This window comes from Aotus nancymaae, unplaced genomic scaffold (assembly GCF_030222135.1).
Source record: "Aotus nancymaae isolate 86718 unplaced genomic scaffold, 86718_ANA_hifiasm-v0.15.2.pri h1tg000001l, whole genome shotgun sequence".
NCBI classification, from domain to species: domain Eukaryota; kingdom Metazoa; phylum Chordata; class Mammalia; order Primates; family Aotidae; genus Aotus; species Aotus nancymaae.
This window is the reverse complement of record NW_026988412.1, coordinates 743,292-761,775: the sequence shown is the minus strand read 5'-3', so window position 1 is coordinate 761,775 and position 18,484 is coordinate 743,292. Positions and strand designations below refer to the sequence as shown.

The following is an 18,484-nucleotide window of genomic DNA, read 5'->3' as shown; positions in this document are numbered from 1 at the left end:
AGTTCCCTCATTTATAAAATGATGCTGCAAGAGCTGTTTGTAGTCGCCTGCTTTTTGAAAAGCAGAAGAGAAACTCATTGCAGCTTGTCCCAGACAAAGAAAGCAAACTGCGCAGGACAAGCATGATTCAGTAGCTGCCCACGCCGTCCCTGGCACAGAAACCACCTCACAGGCCATGCGACTGGGCTCTTTCAGCAATGCCCTCTGCACAGCTCCACCATGCAGACACCCACTTAGGTCTGTTTTTCCCTCCAGAAGGGCCCGGCATGGCTCTCCTTGCTGGCTCTGCTATAAAATGTTTGCCCCCAGCCCTGACACACCCTGGTGCCACACTGGCCCTCGCCCCTGGCCCTAAAGTGGCCCTGTCTCCATGCTGGGTCTGCCTCTGCGCTGGCTCCTCGCTGCCTCTTTCACACACGAAGACCATGGTGGTTTTCAAACAATGCTTGGCTCAGATAATGCATCCATCCCCCTCCACTCCCTGCCCTGCCACCCCGCACCCATGCTGGGCTCTCCCCAAGAGGCTCTTCTGAACAGCAATCACATGGTGTGAAAGGAGCACCGGGCTGCCTTTAAGGCAGGGAGAGCAACTCTAGTGCAGCCAGTTAAAAGGACAAGCCGTTAGACTCACTCATGAAAAGCATCTGAAATAAAACCGGGCAGGGCTGATCAACCAAATAGTGCATGTAATTCACTAGCAATCCGTTAGGGTGAGCACGGGGCTCACAGCCGGAAGCACAGAGCTCACACTGTAGGGCGGCCTGCGAGGACCCCAGTACCTGCTGCCTTCAGCTTCTCCCTCCCGTCCCTTCTCAGCACCTGCCACCTTTTTTCCAGGAAGTGTGCCTTCTCCTCCAGGGCTGCCCTGGCTCCAGCTTCACCTGTCTGCACCCTGGAGCTATCTTACAGGTAACAAAGATCTATGCCTGCCACTTCAAGCCACATGACATATATGGAGAAAACCAGCTGCCAGTGAGCTGGAGATGCCCATTCCCAAGGGCCCAAGGTGGCCACAGCCAAGTGCCATCATGACCCATCCTCAGAGGGACCCCAAAGCTCTCATACTCCAAGAAACCCTGCTCCCCAAATCACATACCAGCGGATGGTGTGCCCTTTGAGATTACAACAGGGAGAAAAAAAAATGCCCCTCTGGCTGGGGAGCTCAGCCATTGACCAAGACTCAGCCTCCTCCATCTCAACCCAGGCTGGAGCTCCAGATAGGGGGCATCTGCACACAGCTTCCCACACTTGGTCCCCAAGGAGCACATCCCTGCTGGCCTCAGCCTGTGGGAACGCTGCTTCATGTAAAGTTCACCTAAACTCCGCCTTCCCCCAATCCTGTAGGAACTCTGCCTTTCCCTTTGTTGTTGGGAGGCTCTCCCTCGTTGCAGTGGACCAGTAGACCCGATTTCGTGGGACCTCAGGTTTGCTCTTGCTGGTTTCCAGCAGACTGGGCCAGGACATTCCCACTCTAAAAAGGGGCCGTGCTCCACAGTGAAGATGGGCTCTCTCCCTCACCTGGTACCTGCGTTCCCATGCAGGTACAGAATGATAGGGTGGCTGGAAGCCAAAGCATCCTCATACCACATCTGGTCTTTGCCTTGGGCGTTCTTCCACCAGACAGCGGGAACAGTGTGCCTGGAGACAGAAACAGAGGGGAGCACAGGATCAGATGCTCCTTCTGTCCTCATCCTGGCGACTGCCTGTGGTATTACTTAATCAGCTCAAGTCCGACATCAGGAAGCTGCAGACCCCATCTAACTACAGGGGTACAGATGGGGGCGGGTGGTAGAAAACTATCCCCATCACCAGAATCAATAACCATAGAACTGCAGGCTGTGTGGATGGCGCTGACAGCTTTAGCAGGAGCGTTCCCTGATTGCCAGACCGGCCTCTTCTGGGCCACAAAGGCTTGCACTGCGGCAGTCACCACTGGGGCCTGGCAGAGAAGCAGCACTTAGTCCATCCTGAGTAATAGCACTTTCCTCACTTACCCCACATCCCAGTTAACCCCATGCTTAAACTGTCCACAGCTTAACTCATAATGGACTTCAAACAGTACACGCTATCACATGTGCTAATTCAGCAACACCGATCCTTGTGAGCCAGACTAGAAACCGGGCCATCGCAGACGCCATTTCTAATGTTGAGCAGGCGCCAACTTCCCGGCCTGCTCACAGTCCACGCCTGGCCAGGCACTCCGAAGCCATTGGTCTATCTAGCCAAACCCTTCTTCAGAGAGATACTAAGGTTAGTTTCAACTCAGGCCAAATCGAACACTGTTAATCACTGGGGAGGGTCCAAAAAAATAACTTTTCTGTAACGCTTTTTCAAATTCATTCTGGATACCAGTGATAAGAATCTTAAAAAAAAAATTAATGGCCAAATTCTTATTTTCTAGATCTTAAGCTTCAGCATCTCATTTCTTTTCTTTTCTTTTTGAAATGGAGTTTTGCTCTTGTTGCCCAGGCTAGAGTGCAATGGCAGGATCTTGGCTCACTGCAACCTCCGCCTCCCAGGTTCAAGCGATTCTCCTGCCTAAGCCTCCTGAGTAGCTGGGATTACAGGCATGCGCCACCACGTCCGGCTAATTTTTTGTATTTTTAGTAGAGATAGAGTTTCTCCATGTTGGTCAGGCTAGTCTTGAACTCCCAACCTCAGGTGATCCACCCACCTTGGCCTCCCAAAGTGCTGAGATTACAGGTGTGAGCCACCGTGCCCGGCCTCTGCTTCAGCATCTCATTTCTAATGTCTCTCTGATCTCTTCAAGAGGATCACATTTTGGGGTGGATCTAGTTACTATGATCATCACTCCCATACAGTTATAAACCTGAGAGATAGGATGGCACATTTTGAAGGTGCTGGGAGCTGATGTGCTTCCAGTAGCCAGCCTGCCCCAAACCTGGGCTCCTGATGAAGAGCCAGGAAGCTCCCAGCCAGCAGAGGGACCCATTCCTGGGCCTCCCCTCTCAGCAGACAGGCAATGGCCAGGCACCGCCAGGTTTGGCCCCCAGGCTTCACTCTAGGCTTTGAGGCCCTCCTTTCAGGAAGCTGGTGGGAGGGTCTGATGAAGTGATGGTAGAGGCAGTTGGTGAGCTGGGCCTGCTGCTGCCTGAGGATCCACTGTCATTGTGACTGCATAGAGCATGGGAGTGGGCAGCAGCCGCATCCACCAACACACAGCTGGCTGTCACTGCCTTGAGACTTGGCATCACTAAACAAAACCTTTTTGGGTAACTGAAAATGTATGCAGGTGTTGTTAGTAGCTCCAGCCTAAGTCACACCACCATAAACACCCTCGTGCAACAGGACAGACTCGTATTAACCAAGAGGAGGGCTGACCAAGTCCCACTCAGCAGCTCTATGCAAAACAGGTCATGCTTCAGACAGAAACCTGAAGAGTCCCACAGACACACATTGGTCAGTGAATGCTAGAGTAAATCAAATCAGAAAATGATGAAAGACTTTAATCCCAGCACCAACTACTAAGAACAAAAACCTCCCTTCTCGTTTTATGTTCTTTACCAAGGACCACTGTTAGAAATGTCTGAATGTTCTCTCATCCACACTGGGAAGCTACTCACAGCATTTCATTTAGAAGCTTCTCACATACACAGTGATTTCTGAGACAGCGGAAAGGGACGTTATGGCTACTGAAAAATAAACTCAGCTAGATAAAAGGGCTGTGATTCAGGCTTGCTTCTCAAAGAAAAAAAGGAAATGCCACCATGAGGTTGCTCAGTTTTAATTCAGTTGTTCAGAAGCACAACTTGTGTACAGAAGAAAACATTAAAATGTATTCGAAGGAGAAACAAAGAAGCCACAAGACTTACGCTCAATGTAAATTTATGGCTTAAGTAAATACTTAGAAGACAGCCAACACCATCATCATCAGCTGGTGAGAAGCTATATGTGAAAAGAAATCAAGCTGTTTTCAGTATCTAGATGTTCAGTTCTTGGAAAAGATACGTTCAAACCACTGTTTGCGATTCTTCCCTTATATTCTCTTTCTTTCTTTTCCTTTTTCTTTTTTTTTTTGAGACAGGCTTTGCTCTGTCATCTGTCACCCACACTGGAGTGCAGTGGCGTGAACTCAGCTCACTGCAACCTCTGCCTCCTGGGGTCAAGTGATTCTCCTGCCTCAGCCTCCCAAGAAGCTGGGATTACAGGCGTGCACCACCACGCCTGGCTAATTTCTGTAGTTTTAGTAGAGACAGAGTTTCACCATGTAGCCCAGGCTGGTCTCAAACTCCTGGCCTCAAGTGATCCACCTGCCTCGGCCTCCCAAAGTGCTGGGATTACAGGTGTGAGCCACTGTGCCTGGCCACTTATATCCTGTTTCTAGCTTCTTTTTTTGCTTTTTGTTTTTCCTAAAAACAAGGCTCTCTAGAAATAATAATCTGTTCACAAAGCCTTTCCTGTTTTGAAAGCCTCGGAACAGAGTTTAAAGCCATTTCATCCCTCAATCTTAGGATCAAATTTACTAAGGTCTTCCTTTTAGAAAATAAAGAGGCAAAGATAAAAATGAACAACATTTCAGAGGCCACTGCCAGAGACAGTACCAGCTCAGGCAAGTAGGGCCTTTTCCTGCTGCTGGAGGGGCTACAGAGCTTACTGGCACTCACCAGACTCCAACGGTCACATCTTCCTCTGGTTGCAGGTAGTAGTTACACGTGTGATTCAAACCTTGATCCTGTGGTTTTCTCAAGTCAATGAAATAGGGAACCCTCACTGTAGGAAACAAAGAGATGGAAATTAGCATCACTGGCAGTAGATGAATACACACACATACACACAGACATGCACACAAACATGCATACACACACGTGCACACATATGCATCCACATGTGCCCACATACACACAAATTCACAGGTGCACACACACACACAGATACCCACACCCACCCGCTGCAGAAGCTCTCAGAAACCACCAAGTTATTTTCCTGTGCAATCCTGCAATCGTGCCAGACCTGCAGGCCCAGTCTCAGGAGGGTATGGGCCGAGGCCAGCGTGGGCAGGGACAGACACTGCAGTGAGGGTAAGGTCTGTGTAGAGACTGGATCGCTAAGGTCTAAGATTATTCAAGGTGTGAGAAGATGCAAATGAGCGAAGGAAAGATCCCCAACAGGTTTGAAGGATAGGCCGGCCAGGAGGAAGGCTGGGGAGGCAGAGCCTGCGAAGAACACAGGTGAGCCTGGTGCTGGGTGCAGTGGGAGGGACAGCAGGAAAGGGGATGGTGCTGCAGGACCTGATGACCAACTGAATGTTGGGTGGCAAAAAAGGTAAAGGGGATTCCAAAATTTCTAGGACTGCTGCCTAACACAGAAAAGACAGCAGAAGGTGAGGTGTGGGAGCAGCGAGAGGGATGAATCCACAGGACCCACGCAGAGCAGACTGAAGTCAGTGCAATGGCCCAGTAGAAATCCTGCATTAATCAGGTCATCTGCCAGTAAGGCAGTGAGTGAATTAACCAGCACCCCAAACTGTAGAAGACTATGGGGCCCTTAGACCTGGAGGATCCTCCAGGACCTGCAGCCAGGTGAGAGCAGCAAGGTCACCTCGGGTGTGGGTGCAGGTGTGATATCCCCAATTTGTTGTAAAAATGTGCAAATGAAAACCCCCATGTCTGGCTGGGAGGAAATACAGAAAGAAGCCAGGCTGCTCACACAGCTTCAAAGTGTGTGTGTGGGGAGAATGGGAGCAATTTTTTCCTTATATATACCATTGTACCTGTGTTTTTTTTTTTTTTTTTTTTTTTTTTTCAGCTCTTGTTGCCCAGGCTAGAGTACAATGGTGCGATCTTGGCTCACTGCAACCTCTGCCTTCCGGGTTCAAGCGATTCTCCTGCCTTAGCCTCCCGAGTAGCTGGGATTACAGGTATGTTCCACCATGCCCTGCTAAGTTTGTATTTTTAGTAGAGACGGAGTTTCTCCATATTGATCAGGCTGGTCTTGAACTCCCGATCTCAGGTGATCCGCCCGTCTCGACCTCCCAAAGTGCTGGAATTACAGGCGCAAGCCACCATGCCCAGACCACCGTTGTACTCTTATTGCTTTTGGTGAACCCAACTTTAAAGTAAGTTTAACAGAAAAATGAAAAATTTAAAATAAACCCATAAACCCTGAGGTGGGATTTGCCTGCCTTATAAAATGGCAACTCCCAAAAGAGGCAGTGACAGAGAGCAGTGTGGGCCTGGCTTCTCTTCAGCTATCTCTGGTGGACAGGGGTTGCATGAAGAATCTCCCACGTCCATGTGGCACACTGCACATCTAGCCTCACTTCCTCAAATGTCACCAGGCTGGGCTCACAAGGACATGGGGACACACACTCCTTCCCAGAAACTCCCTAAGCGTCTGTCCCAGACCACGTGGGGAGACAGTTCCTCCCACCAGGGCTGTAGGTCATACCCCACCTTCTTAATCCACCTCTTCCCCAGGAAGCAGATACACCTTCAAAACTTTAATAAGAAATTTCTCTCAAAAGAAAAATGGCAGGCTGGGTGTGGTGGCTCACACTTGTAATCCTAGCATTTTGGGAGGCCAAGGCAGGTGGAAAACCTGAGGTCAGGAGTTCGAGATCAGCCTGGCCAACATGGCAAAACCACATCTCTGCTAAAAACAGAAAAATCAGCTAGGTGTGGTGGCGTGCACCTGTAATCCCAGCTACTTGGGAGGCTGAGGCAGGAGCTTTGCTTGAACCCAGGGGGCAGAGGCTGCAGTGAGCCAAGATCATGCCACTTCACTCCACCTGGGCAAAAGAGCGAGACTTCATCTCAAAAAAAAAAAAGAAAAAAAGAAAGAAAAAAGAAGTGCAGCAGCCTCTTCTGCAACAGGACACAATGGAAGAAACTGGTTATTTTACCAAAGCTTTGACTGGAATGGTGTGCTTTCCTTTAAGGAGGCAAACTTGACTTGTGGAGACAATAAAAGCCCCGTGGGTTAAACTGGTCAGTCCCGGTACAGGGTTCCTAAATCGTGGGAAAGAACGTCTCTTTCTAACAGGCCCAGGAGCCCCAAGTTATTTTAGGACCTCAAGAGGAGAGGAATTTACCAAACTCATGGGTATTTGAGGGTACAAAACCATGGTTAAAGTCAGCTTTTAAAAAGTCTTAACTGAGATTCCTTATGGAACAGAGTTCTATCAAAGCCAATTTAAAAAGCCTATGTAAAAAATAATTATTCATGTACTTTATGCAAATAATCAGGCCAAGTATAATAAGGCTAAAGTTTATTTTGCAAACAAATCAGTCCTATAATGATTTGTTTCTTAATAAAAATCGGGACTGGAGAGAGAAAAATTAAGCTTCAAAAAAACCACTATAGTATAACTGTTGTTAGCTGTTCTTGCATTTTTCCTGCAGTTTGAACTAGATCTTAAATTTTTTGTGGGCTACAAGTCACCAAACTAATGCATTCAAATCTTTACTTTTAAAACTGGGAATTGTACTCCTTACCCTAGTACTCATTATTTACCTTACAGTACAGTTTCCTTCAATGCAGTGCTAAAACTATAGATGACAATACAAATGCCTTTGCCATGCAAGCCTTGGAAACCCTGCCAGGCCTGTGTGAGTATGCTCAGAGAGTTGCAAAGTGATTCCGTTTCTTTCACCTTGGGGTAAACAACTACCCTCACTACAACCCTGGCCAGCAGGAAGAAGTTAGAGCTGTCTTTGCCCTTTCTCCATCTTCATTAGCCAACACTTTAAGATTAAGGTGTTATGAAACCCAAAGGGGGCCAGGTGTGGTGGCTCATGCCTGTAATCCCAGCACTTTGGAAGGCTGAGGCGGGTGGATCACAAGGTTAGGAGTTTGAGGCCAACACAGTGAAACCCTGTCTCTACTAAAACCACAAAAATTAGCTGGGCATAGTGGCACATGCCTGTAGTCCCAGCTACTCGGGAGCCTAAGGCAAGAGAATTGCTCGCACCTGGGAGGTGGAGGTTACAGTGAGCCGAGATTGTGCCACTTGCACTCTAGCCTGGGTGACAGAGCAAGACTATGTCTCAAAAAAAAAAAGAAAAAAAAAAAAAAACGAAAGAGAGGGATTGAAACCACCATTGCAAAATTATAACCGAGACAGTGAAAGAGATCTGATCTAACTAACTCCATCTTGCTTCCAGCCTCCACGCTGTCCTTGTTCATTCCTGGGCACAGGCTGAACTAACTTTGGGAGGAACTCAGTTTATAGTTTAAAACAAAGATGACATCCCTTTCTGGAAACAAACCTCCTTCTCACCTGGGGACTAGACTACCTTTGTACGACTAACATTTTAGCCACAAGATTGGAAATTATGGTTTAAGAGACATGCAGCTGGAGGCTACGAGACTGACCCTCCCCAAATTGCTCCTGGTGATAAAATCACTACTGTAGAACCTAAGACCAGTGCTTGAGATATTTTGCAGACCCTGCACTTGATGGATCAGCTGGCACCACCCAGATCAATAAACTGGCTCATCTGATCTTGTGGCCTCCCCTCAACCCAGGAACCGACTAAGCACAAGACAGCTTCGACTCCCTATGAATTCACCTCTGACCTGACCATCAGCACTTCCAGCTCACTGGCTTCCCTGCACCCACCAAGTTGTCCTTAAAAACTCTGATCCCTGAATGCTATGGGAGACTGATTTGAGTAATAATAAAACTCTGATCTCCAGGAAAAAAAAAAAGAACACAGCCATACAAGACTTTAGATTTTATTTTGGCAATGGGACCCAGAGAAGGCTCCTGACCAGAGGGAGTGACTGGAAATGAGTCCACTTCAGACTCCAGGGCCCCCTCCTGCCGCCTCCATCCTGGGACTTCACCACACACTTCTGGAGCCTGAGAGCTGCAGCCCAGGGTGCAAGTCTGTCATCTGGCAGCCGGGAGCGGGGTGGCTTCCTCAACACAACTCTGAATATCCACACCTAAAGCCCACTGCCCGTCCCACACCCAAACCCACTCAGCCAATCCTGCCTCTGACGCTGGAACCAGCCCTGGCTCTGCCAGATTGGAGTGGGTGTCCTTGAGGGCTGAGGACGCTGGGCTTCCACCAGCTCTGCTTCAGGCCTCACTCAGTTCTGTGTCTGGAGAAGGAGGCCAAGCTCTTGGGATACAAACTGTCCAAGAGTTCTGAGGGCATTCCCTGGCCGCTGAAAAGTGCTTTACAAGGATTAGCAGCTAATCCAGAAACCTTCCAAGCCCAAGAAATCTAAGAACTAGGAAGACAAATTCTACACCAGGATGGCCTCACTCCAGGAAGCTGGTCTTCCAGTTCACTTTTACTCATTTTAGAAACAACCATGAAAAGGAGGCACAGTGACTGCTCTGAAGTCCCCCAGACACTGCCTGGGTACTTTCCCTTCCTCAGCAGCACCTCCAACCAGCGTCATGTGGCATGGGAGGCATGGGGCTTGGTCAGTCCCAGGGATCACACAGCCGCAGAGTGGGTGGCTGCAGGAACCACCTGGCCAGTATTACTCCACCCTGCCCGGGCCCCTGCTTCATCCACAGACCTGGGGTGGGGACAGAGTGCTCAGCCCCATGGCAGCCCCACAGGAGTGGCCCAGGTGGTGGGCCCCTTCATGTAGTGCCACTGAGGTCCAGCTCTCTCATGGCTCCCTCTCATGGGCTCTTCTGAACCGGGAGCCCCTCAGGCAGGCCCGGGCCCCGTGGGCAAGCAAGGCCCAGAGAGTTGCTGGGACTGAAGCCTCTGACTCTGCTTCCCCCGTTTTTCACTGTCTACCCCTCTGGTCATGTCATCACCTACCAGCAACCCAAACATCAACAGCCGTGATGGAGAAAGGATCCTGCACTCATGGGCACCGTGGACGGTGAGGGAGTGAGAATGTGAGTGAATAAAAAATGACCTGCTCTGTCATACTTCTTTTATCTAATCTGCAAAATATTTGTTGGGGGAAAGGCTGAAACTACTGAACTATGATGGACATCTTTGAGTACCGAGGGTTTTAAGCAGGGCTAAGTCTCATTCTAATCACTGTGAGTTACAGACAACCTTGATACTAGCAGCCGTAAGAGGTGTGGTATCAACAAGGGAAGGCCAAAACTGGTTATTTGGGTTTCATCAAATTCCAATTACTTGATGCAGGTTACAGGGCCTTACCTGTGAAAAAAAGGGGATAAGAAAAGAAAGATAACAGGAATTAACAGGGATTGCTCAGGGTAAGGAAAAAAAGGAAGCTGACCCTTTGCTTTAAAAACAAATGCATTATAATAGATCTGACCTATTTCCAAAAGAGCCCTCCCTAGCCTCTGAACCAAGACATGCCTCTCACCAGGAGATGCCTTCTTGACGAAGGCAAACAACGGCTGGGAAGATATTCTAGGATTCATAAACGCTGGTTCTCACCCAAACGTCTTTTGGATGGAATCAGACTGTGAATACAAGTATTGAAAAGCACACATATTTATGTGTCTGTAAACAGACACACAGAAAAAAGCCCAGTAGGAAATAAAGTACAGTGTTAAGGATTTTCTCAGAGTAATGTTCATTTTCTTATTTATGCTATTCAGGGTTTTTTAGCTAATTCTTTTGTTCTTAGAATAATCAAGTATGTTTTGCTTATGAAAATTTATTTAAAGTAGAGTAATGCTTTAATTCATAGGTGCTATGCTTTTTTAAAAGCTTATTTATCTTATTTATAAATTTGGTTTCAGATAGATTTGCTGTGAAGTTAAGAATACTTTAACCATGTTCTGGGGCCCAAGAGATTGCTACTCTTCCTGTAATACTGAACGGATGCCCTGGTCACGCTTCTTGTCTGGAGACAAGAGCAGAGCCACCTCCGCAACAAAACTCCAAATCACTGCAGGGCCACACCACAGACCCTACCTCCTCAGCAGGGGAGACAGACACAGACCTGTAAACCTTGGATGCTCATTACAACTGAAAAACCAACAAACCCCATGCTGCTCCTCCTCCCTCCCAAAGGGGCAGAGATCCACACTTGGGAGGGCCCTACATGCTGACACAACACACCGTGGCTTCCTGGGGAAGACAGTGGGGCCTGGGAACCGGCGTCGCTCATCATGGAGCAGCAGAGGAGTGGGGTGTGGGGGCTAGGCAGATGGCCGGGGGCTGAGGCAGAAGAAATGTCCAATCGCTGATCCCAGGGACACTGTTCCTTGGTGCTAGATCTTTGGTCAGCTTTTCAAAAGAGGCTGGAAACACAGCTTTTTATCACACTGACAACTAAAAATCTCTTTCAAAATACCACTGGGCTGGATGCAGTGGCTCACGCCTGTAATCCCAGCACTTTGAGAGGCCAAGGCGGGAGGATTGTTTAAGCCCAGAAGTTTCAGGCCAGCCTGGACAATATGGTGAAAGCCCATCTCTACTAAAAATATAAAAAATTAGCCAGATGTCATGGTGGTGGGTGCCTGTAGTCCCAGCGACTCAGGAGGCTGAGGTGGGAGGGTCACCTGAACCAGGGAGGGGCTGCAGTGAGGCGTGATCACACTCCTGCAGTCCAGCTGGGGCAACAGAGCCAGGCCCCATCTCAAAACAAAACAAAACAAAACAAAACAAAACAAAATGCCACTGTAGGTTCTCCTACTCCAGTGTGGGAGACAGGTGGAAGGAAATCATTAAGGATGGGTACCTCCTTCGGAGGCTCAGCCTCCCTCACCCAAGCCCAGCCCTCCTTTCCCATGCCACGGGGTCTGGACCAGGAGAACACAAAGTTCTCCCTCAGAGCAGTCTACCACCTCCTTAGGAAACCCACAGAGCAAAATCTGTAGGCTGTGTGTCTATAGTAGCCCAAATAATTAAGCTAAAGAAAATCTATTCAATTCAAACATTTGCTGGGAGCCCATAGTGTGCCAGGCCACATAGGGCAACGCACCCCACACATCCTCCCTTCAAGAACCAGCTCATGTGCCCAGCAGCAAAGGCACCTGCCCAAAGAGGCCAGCAAAGGAGGAAAAGCCGTGAGGGTCAAGTCTGAGGTCTGCTGATGGTGACTCTGCAGCCCCATAGCTTCGTGTTTATACCTAAGCCCCAAATTATTTCTGGGCTGTACTGTATATATTTAAAGAACATTAAAGTCAGAAAAACAAAACCCCCGTCATTCTAGTATGTTGTTACTTTCATTTTGAGTTTGTGCTTCTCACAAGTGGCAAAACTTGGACATGAAAAATTCCTAGAAGTTTAACTACTTTTCCATTAGAAAAATCAAATGTCTCTTAGTACACTACATGTGTTCTACAGTTATTTTGAGATACCCAAATAAAAAAACTCAGATTTACAAAGTATTAAATACGGGTCTTACAATTTCTGTTCTTCCTACCAGCCTAAAAACAAACAAAAACAGAAATTCCTTTTTAGTCAGTCATTGCCTAAGTTTCTGTGTTAAGTCTACTATAGACTGAACACCCAAACTCGTAAGCCCAGATGCCTTCAGAAGGAGTCTGGAGCCGCTCAGCACCTCCTGTGTTCCTCCGTGGCCTCCTCCTCACCTCCTCCCTCCATCCCCCCAGTTCACAGCTGCTGCCTCAGCAACATCAGGCCCAGCTTTCTTGAGCCTCAAACTCCCAAACACACAAGGCCACACTCACTATGTGTAAACCAGTCTAGCCAGAGAGTGAGCCCAGAGCCCCTGCTTCATCCTGTTCTAATGCCGTCCACACCTGCTTCTCAGGTTGTCCTTCACAGAACACCCACCGTGTGCGAGCCCCATTGTTCTCAAATCCGGAACCCACAGATGCGGCCCTTTCCTTGGAGCCCTCACTTGTAGGACTGTTCCCACGGCCATGTGCCCAGAGCCTCCGTCTTCAACCTCATGGGCCTGTCACTTCTGTACCTTTCTCCTCCCACATCTCCAAAAGTATATACACAGCGTGAAAAAAGATACAAAGTCCAAGTTCACTCAAGGAGACTACAGTACCTACAAGGCCAGCATAAAATTCTACAGAAACCAAAGTACTGCATATCTGGATTTTTAAGGGTATAAAAAACTATTTTTTTTTAGAAAGAAAAAAGGCCTCATTTTTTTAAAGGTATTATATTTTTCAGTGGTCATCTTTTCCGAGGACAGCTAGGCTCCTAGAATGCACAACTGACAAGGCATCTCCAACATGACGGCTTCAGCCGACCTCCCACGTTGTCAACATTTTTAGTACCTTAGCTGAAGGAAGACACACTGGGCCCCCAGTGCAGTGCAATCTTCTGTGGATGCAAATCCAGCACTGCAGAGCAACGCTAGCACAGAAACTCCTCCAGCTGGGAAGAGACACAGGGACCTTTCTGGGTAATAAAAGTGTTCTATTTCTCAATCTGGGTGGTAGCTTTACCTATTTCTCTCTAAAGATATAAACTGTACACTTAAGATCTGGACCCTTCACTGTATGTAAACTAAATTTCCATTAAAGTAAAGACTCCCACCAAAATCAGACATCATCATGAAAATGAACCCTTACTAAAATTAAAGGAAAAACGGACACATACCACTTACCGAAATTCAAAAAAATCAGTTTGGCCTGTATTCCAGGACATAGTTTGATGAGAAATGGAATGGTAATGTACAACCCCAAAACACAGAGAAGTATCTTCCTCAGGCGCAACCACAGGCCCTTTCGCCTGCAAGAAAAAAGCAATGAATAGGTCAAAAGGCAGTAGGTGCCATTTTGCTGTAGTTTGTTAATAGTGTTATCAAAATCCCTAAACAAGTGCCACAAGTATTTTTTTTTTTCACAAGGATACTGCCAGTTATAAAATTAGCCTCCCACCTGCCTTTGCTAAAGTAATTATTTTAGATAAGTCTTTTAATTTGAGCTTAGAACTCTACTGGGGGTAAGAGGAATTTCTTTTCTTAAAAGACAAAGAAATAGCTAATGATTTCTTATATTCGCCCCTGCGGAAGAATCCAGCAGAGAGCAGACCCTGCAAGTGCCCCCTACTTGACATCAGACCCCAGCTATAACCTCATATCAGGAAAGAGTGGCCTCCTGGGGCCTCCTGGTAGGTCTTCTGTGAGACAACTGCAGACAGGCGTAGGTTACTCATTAGCTCCCAGCAGGAAGCACGTACAGCAAAGGACATCAACAGAACCTGCCTGACCAGGTCCTCGGAGAGCAAGAGGCCAAGTAAGAGCTGACACGGTGTGTCCTTAGATTTATGCCTGGATGAGCCCCTCCGTACCCACTCCACAGAGGATCCTCCTCCCAGCCCCTCAAGCTAGGGCACCAGCCCAGGGTCTCATGACCCTCTTCTAATTCCTCTCCAGCTCCGGAGTTCTTATTTTGTCCCCAGTTCCCTTTCAAAAATATCTTAACTCAGCGATTCTCAAACTCGTTGGTCTCAGGACTTCTCTGCTCTATAAAATTGAGGACCCTATAGAGCTTTTGCTAAAAGAGCTGCTTCTTTAACCCCTCATATGACAGACAGTCATAAACAGTTTATATTTATAATGATCTGTCATATGAGAAGTTAAAAATAAGACATTTTAAAATGTCTATTAATTCATCTAGTCGTAACAATCCATTACATGTTGTTATAAATAATATGTTATGAAAAATAATTTTTCAATTCAAAAAAATTTTAGTGGGAAGAAAAAAAATTAAAAAGTTTTAGTGAGAAGAGTGGCATTAACATTTTTATAAATTTCTCTAAGCCAGAGAGCTTAACAGAAAGATGGAGTCTCCTATCTGCATTCAATCTGCTATGAATCCACATATCACGTATCAACTGGAAAACCTCAGTGCACACCCACAAGAGGAGGGTGAAAACGGGCAAATCACACCTTGGTGTTATTATGGAAATCAGTCTGACCTTACAGACCCTCTGCAAGGATCTGGGAACCGCGAGAGTGCCAAGGGCACACCTGGAGGACCACTGCTCTAACTTACCATAGGAGTCTAAACCTAGTGGGACCAGCTATCTCCAGATGATTTCCAAAAAAATATTTAAGGTTTTTTTTTTGTTATTGTTGTTGTTTTGTTTTGAGACAAAGTCTCGCTCTGTTGCCAGGCTGGAGTGCAGTGGCGCGATCTCGGCTCACTGCAACCTCCACCTCCCTGGTTCAAGTGATTCTCCTGCCTCAGCCTCACAAGTAGGTAGAACTACAGGCATGGGCCACCACGCTCAGCTAATTTTTGTATTTTTAGTAGAGATAGGGTTTCACCATGTTTGGCCAGGATGGTCTCAAACTCTTGACCTTGTTATCCACCCGCCTTGGCTTCCCGAAGTGCTGGGTTTAAGGTGTAAGCCATCGCGCCAGGCCTTAAGGTGGTTTTAAAACCATATATTGAACTGCTGATACAAGCAACAATACAGGTGAATCTCAAAAGGACTGTTATGTTAAATAAGACATCTGCAAAAGACTGTATATTATATAATTCCACTTGTCTAAAATTCTAGAAAAGGTAAAACTATAAGGACAGAAAAACAGAACACAGAGAGGTTGCCAGGGGCTGGGGTTGGAGCAGGAGATTGACTGCAAGGGCTAGGAGAGGATCTTGGAGTGATAGAACATTCTGCACCTTGATGTGGCTGTGGTTACACAATGGCATACATTTGTCAAGACTCACTGAACTGCACGCTTAGAATCTGTGAACTTTCCTATATATAAATAATCTCGCCAGGCGTGGTGACTTAGGCCTGTAATCCCAGCACTTTGGGAGGCCGAGGTGGGTGGATCTCGAGCTCAGGAATTTGAGATCAGCCTGACCAACATGGTGAAACCCCGTCTTCAAAGCAATGTAAATAAATAAATAAATAAATAAATAAATAATCTCAATAAAACTGATGTAAATAACAAGTTAATAAAGCTGACATAAATACCTCAATAAAGCTTATGACAAACATGCACATCTGATAATGTAACTCATTCATTCATTCACCTGGTTCATTCAGGGATCATCACTGAGCGCCTGGCACTCTGAGGTGGTGGACAGTCAGGTTGGCAAAGGATGGCGCCCACACTTGCGCTGTGCTCACAGCTCAGTGGGAGTTAATTAAATACAAGGGCCATAGCAGGCTGGATGACGGTACCTGCTGCTGGCGATACTGCCCAGGGTGATCTGAGCTAGCGGGGCTACCAGGGACAAGGCCACTGGTCTGACACAGTAAGTTAGGAATACAAGAGTTAACTAGATGAGGGGGAGAACAGTTTAAAATGGCATCTTAAATGTCATACATGATCTAGCTTTTCAATGAGGTCTATTAATCACAATATTGAGATTCAAAGTGCCAGTTCTTAAGTCTGGTTCAACATCTAACCCATCACTTACTAGCTGTGCTATCTTGAGCAAGTTATTTAACCTCTCTGAGACTTGTTTTCCTTAATCATTGGTGGGGATGATAATGGTACCTCCTTTGTGGGGTTCCTGGAAGGATTACACACAGTAACACATGTAGACTGCACATGTGAGTCCTTGCACCAAATCTGCAACATATCTTAGCTTCCATGAGCTACTCTTTACTCTCCTTAGAGAAAAGAGCAGGGTCTGACACAGTTAATGGCCCTGGCAGGGAGAAACTGGGTATAATGTGAGAGGTTGGAAGAGGACCAGAAAGATTCAGGACATTATCCTGAGAGAAAATGAAAAGCCCATAAAAAGAAAAAAGCCTGAAATCAAGTGTGCCACCACTCCAATGCCTGGCGCCTGTGCTTGGATTGTCTGCTCTGGCACCTGCAGTTACTTCTGTGTCTCTCCCACGATCTGCTTACTCATCCTTCAGCACCTGCACAGACCTCTTACCTTACTGTAAGGTGTCAGGTGATTTGCAATTTTGTGCCTCGAGAGAAAGGAAAGCCTATGTCCACACAAAGACTTGTTCAAAAATGTTCACAGCTTCAGCCTGGGCAACAAGAGCAAAACTCCATCTCAAAAACAAACAAACAAATAACAACAACAAAAAAAAAAACACAAATGTTCACAGCTTTACTCACAGTAGCCGTAAAGGGAAACAACCCAAATGGCCATCTGAGTGAACAGATAAACAAACCATGGCATGCCCTTAGAATGGAATACAATGTGGCAATAAAACGGAATAAACCACTGATACATGCAACCATGTAGATGAATCTCTTTTTCTTATTTCTTTGTCTTTTTTATTATTTTTTTTTTTTAGGAAACAAGATGAATCTCAAAATAATTATGCTGAGCAAGAGAAACCACGTGAAAGATGGCCAGGTCACTGACAGATTTTCACTGATACATGATTTCACTAAAAGGTATCTCTATTCATTAGCAAAAACAATACAAACGCACCACATTTTACTGCACTTCACTTTGGTGCACTTTGCAGATACCAAATGTTTTACAAATTCAAGGTTTGTGGCAACTCTGCATTGAGCAGGTCTGTCCGTGCCATTTTTCCAACATTCCAATGGGACTTTGTATCTCTGGGTGAGCATTTTTTACCAGTAACGTTTCTTTTTGTTGTTGTTTGTTTGTTTTGAGATGGGGTCTCATTCTGTCACCCAAACTGAAGTGCAATGGCATAATTATAGCTCACTGTAGACTCAACCTCCCGGGTCCAAGCCATCCTCCCACTCTGGCCCCCTTAAGTAGCTGGGACCACAAGCATGTGCCACCATACCCAGCCAGGTTTATTTTTTATTTTGTAGAGACGAGGTCTCCCTATGTTGCCTCAAGGCTGGTCTTGAACTCCTGGTCTCAAGTGATCCTACCATCTTGGCTCTCAAAGGGTTGGGATTATGGGTATGAGCCACAACCTCCCAGACTCAAGTGATCCTCCCAGCTCAGCCCCTTGAGTAGCTGGGGCTGTTATAGGCATGTGCCACTATATCCAGCTATTGTTTGAATTTTATGTAGCGACAGTGTCTCCCTATGTTGCCCAGGCCAGTCTTGAACTCCTGGGCTCAAGCAATCCACCCACCTCAGCCTCTCATAGTATTGGGATTATAGGTGTGAGCCACCACACCTGGTCTAAAGTATTTTTAAATTAAGGTATATACACTGTTTTCTTAGACAAAACCTGCCAAAACTCACATAAGAAATAGATAATCTGAACATGCCTGTTTCTATTAAGTAAACTGAATCACCAATTAACAGCCTTTCAAAACAGAAATCACTGGGCCCAGATGGGTTCACTGGGGAATTCTACCAAACATTTAAGGAAGAAATTATACCAGTTCTCTATACTCTCTTCCAGAAGACAGAAGCAATCTCTTTTTAACTTATCCTATAAAGTCAGCACTACCCTAAAGCAAAGACATTACAAAAAACCTAGTGGTGTGTGCCTGTAATCATACCTATTCGGGAGGCTGAGGCAGGAGGATGGTTTCAGCCCAGGAGTTCAAGGCCAGGCTGGGCAAGATCTCCAAAAAAAGAAAGAGGCCGGGCATGGTGGCTCATGCCTGTAATCCCAGCATTTTGGGAGGCCAAGGCGGGTGGATGACCTAAAGCCAGGAGTTCAAGACCACCTGGCCAACATGGCAAAACTCTGTCTCTACTAAAACTACAACAATCAGCTGGGCATGGTGGCAGGTGCCCACAATCCTAGCTACTTGGGAA

The 18,484-nt window shown here is 46.7% G+C and overlaps 1 protein-coding gene across 5 annotated transcripts in view; it reads right to left on the bottom strand.

Moving 5' to 3' along the window:
• The window catches only part of ABHD12 (abhydrolase domain containing 12, lysophospholipase), an 85,100-nt gene that overhangs the window by 21,780 nt on the left and 44,836 nt on the right, over positions 1 to 18,484 (bottom strand). For 4 of the 5 annotated variants that reach the window (XM_064373884.1, XM_012468640.2, XM_012468642.3 and 1 more), the window contains exons 2-4: positions 13,456 to 13,580; positions 4,626 to 4,731; positions 1,519 to 1,638 (exon numbers count right to left, since the gene is read on the bottom strand). In XM_064373884.1, coding sequence (XP_064229954.1) covers positions 1,519 to 1,638; positions 4,626 to 4,731; positions 13,456 to 13,580 — 351 coding nt within the window. Of the gene's footprint in view, positions 1 to 1,518; positions 1,639 to 4,625; positions 4,732 to 13,455; positions 13,581 to 13,924; positions 13,945 to 18,484 lie in introns of those variants that run through there. The other variant, XM_064373840.1, reaches the window with a different exon arrangement.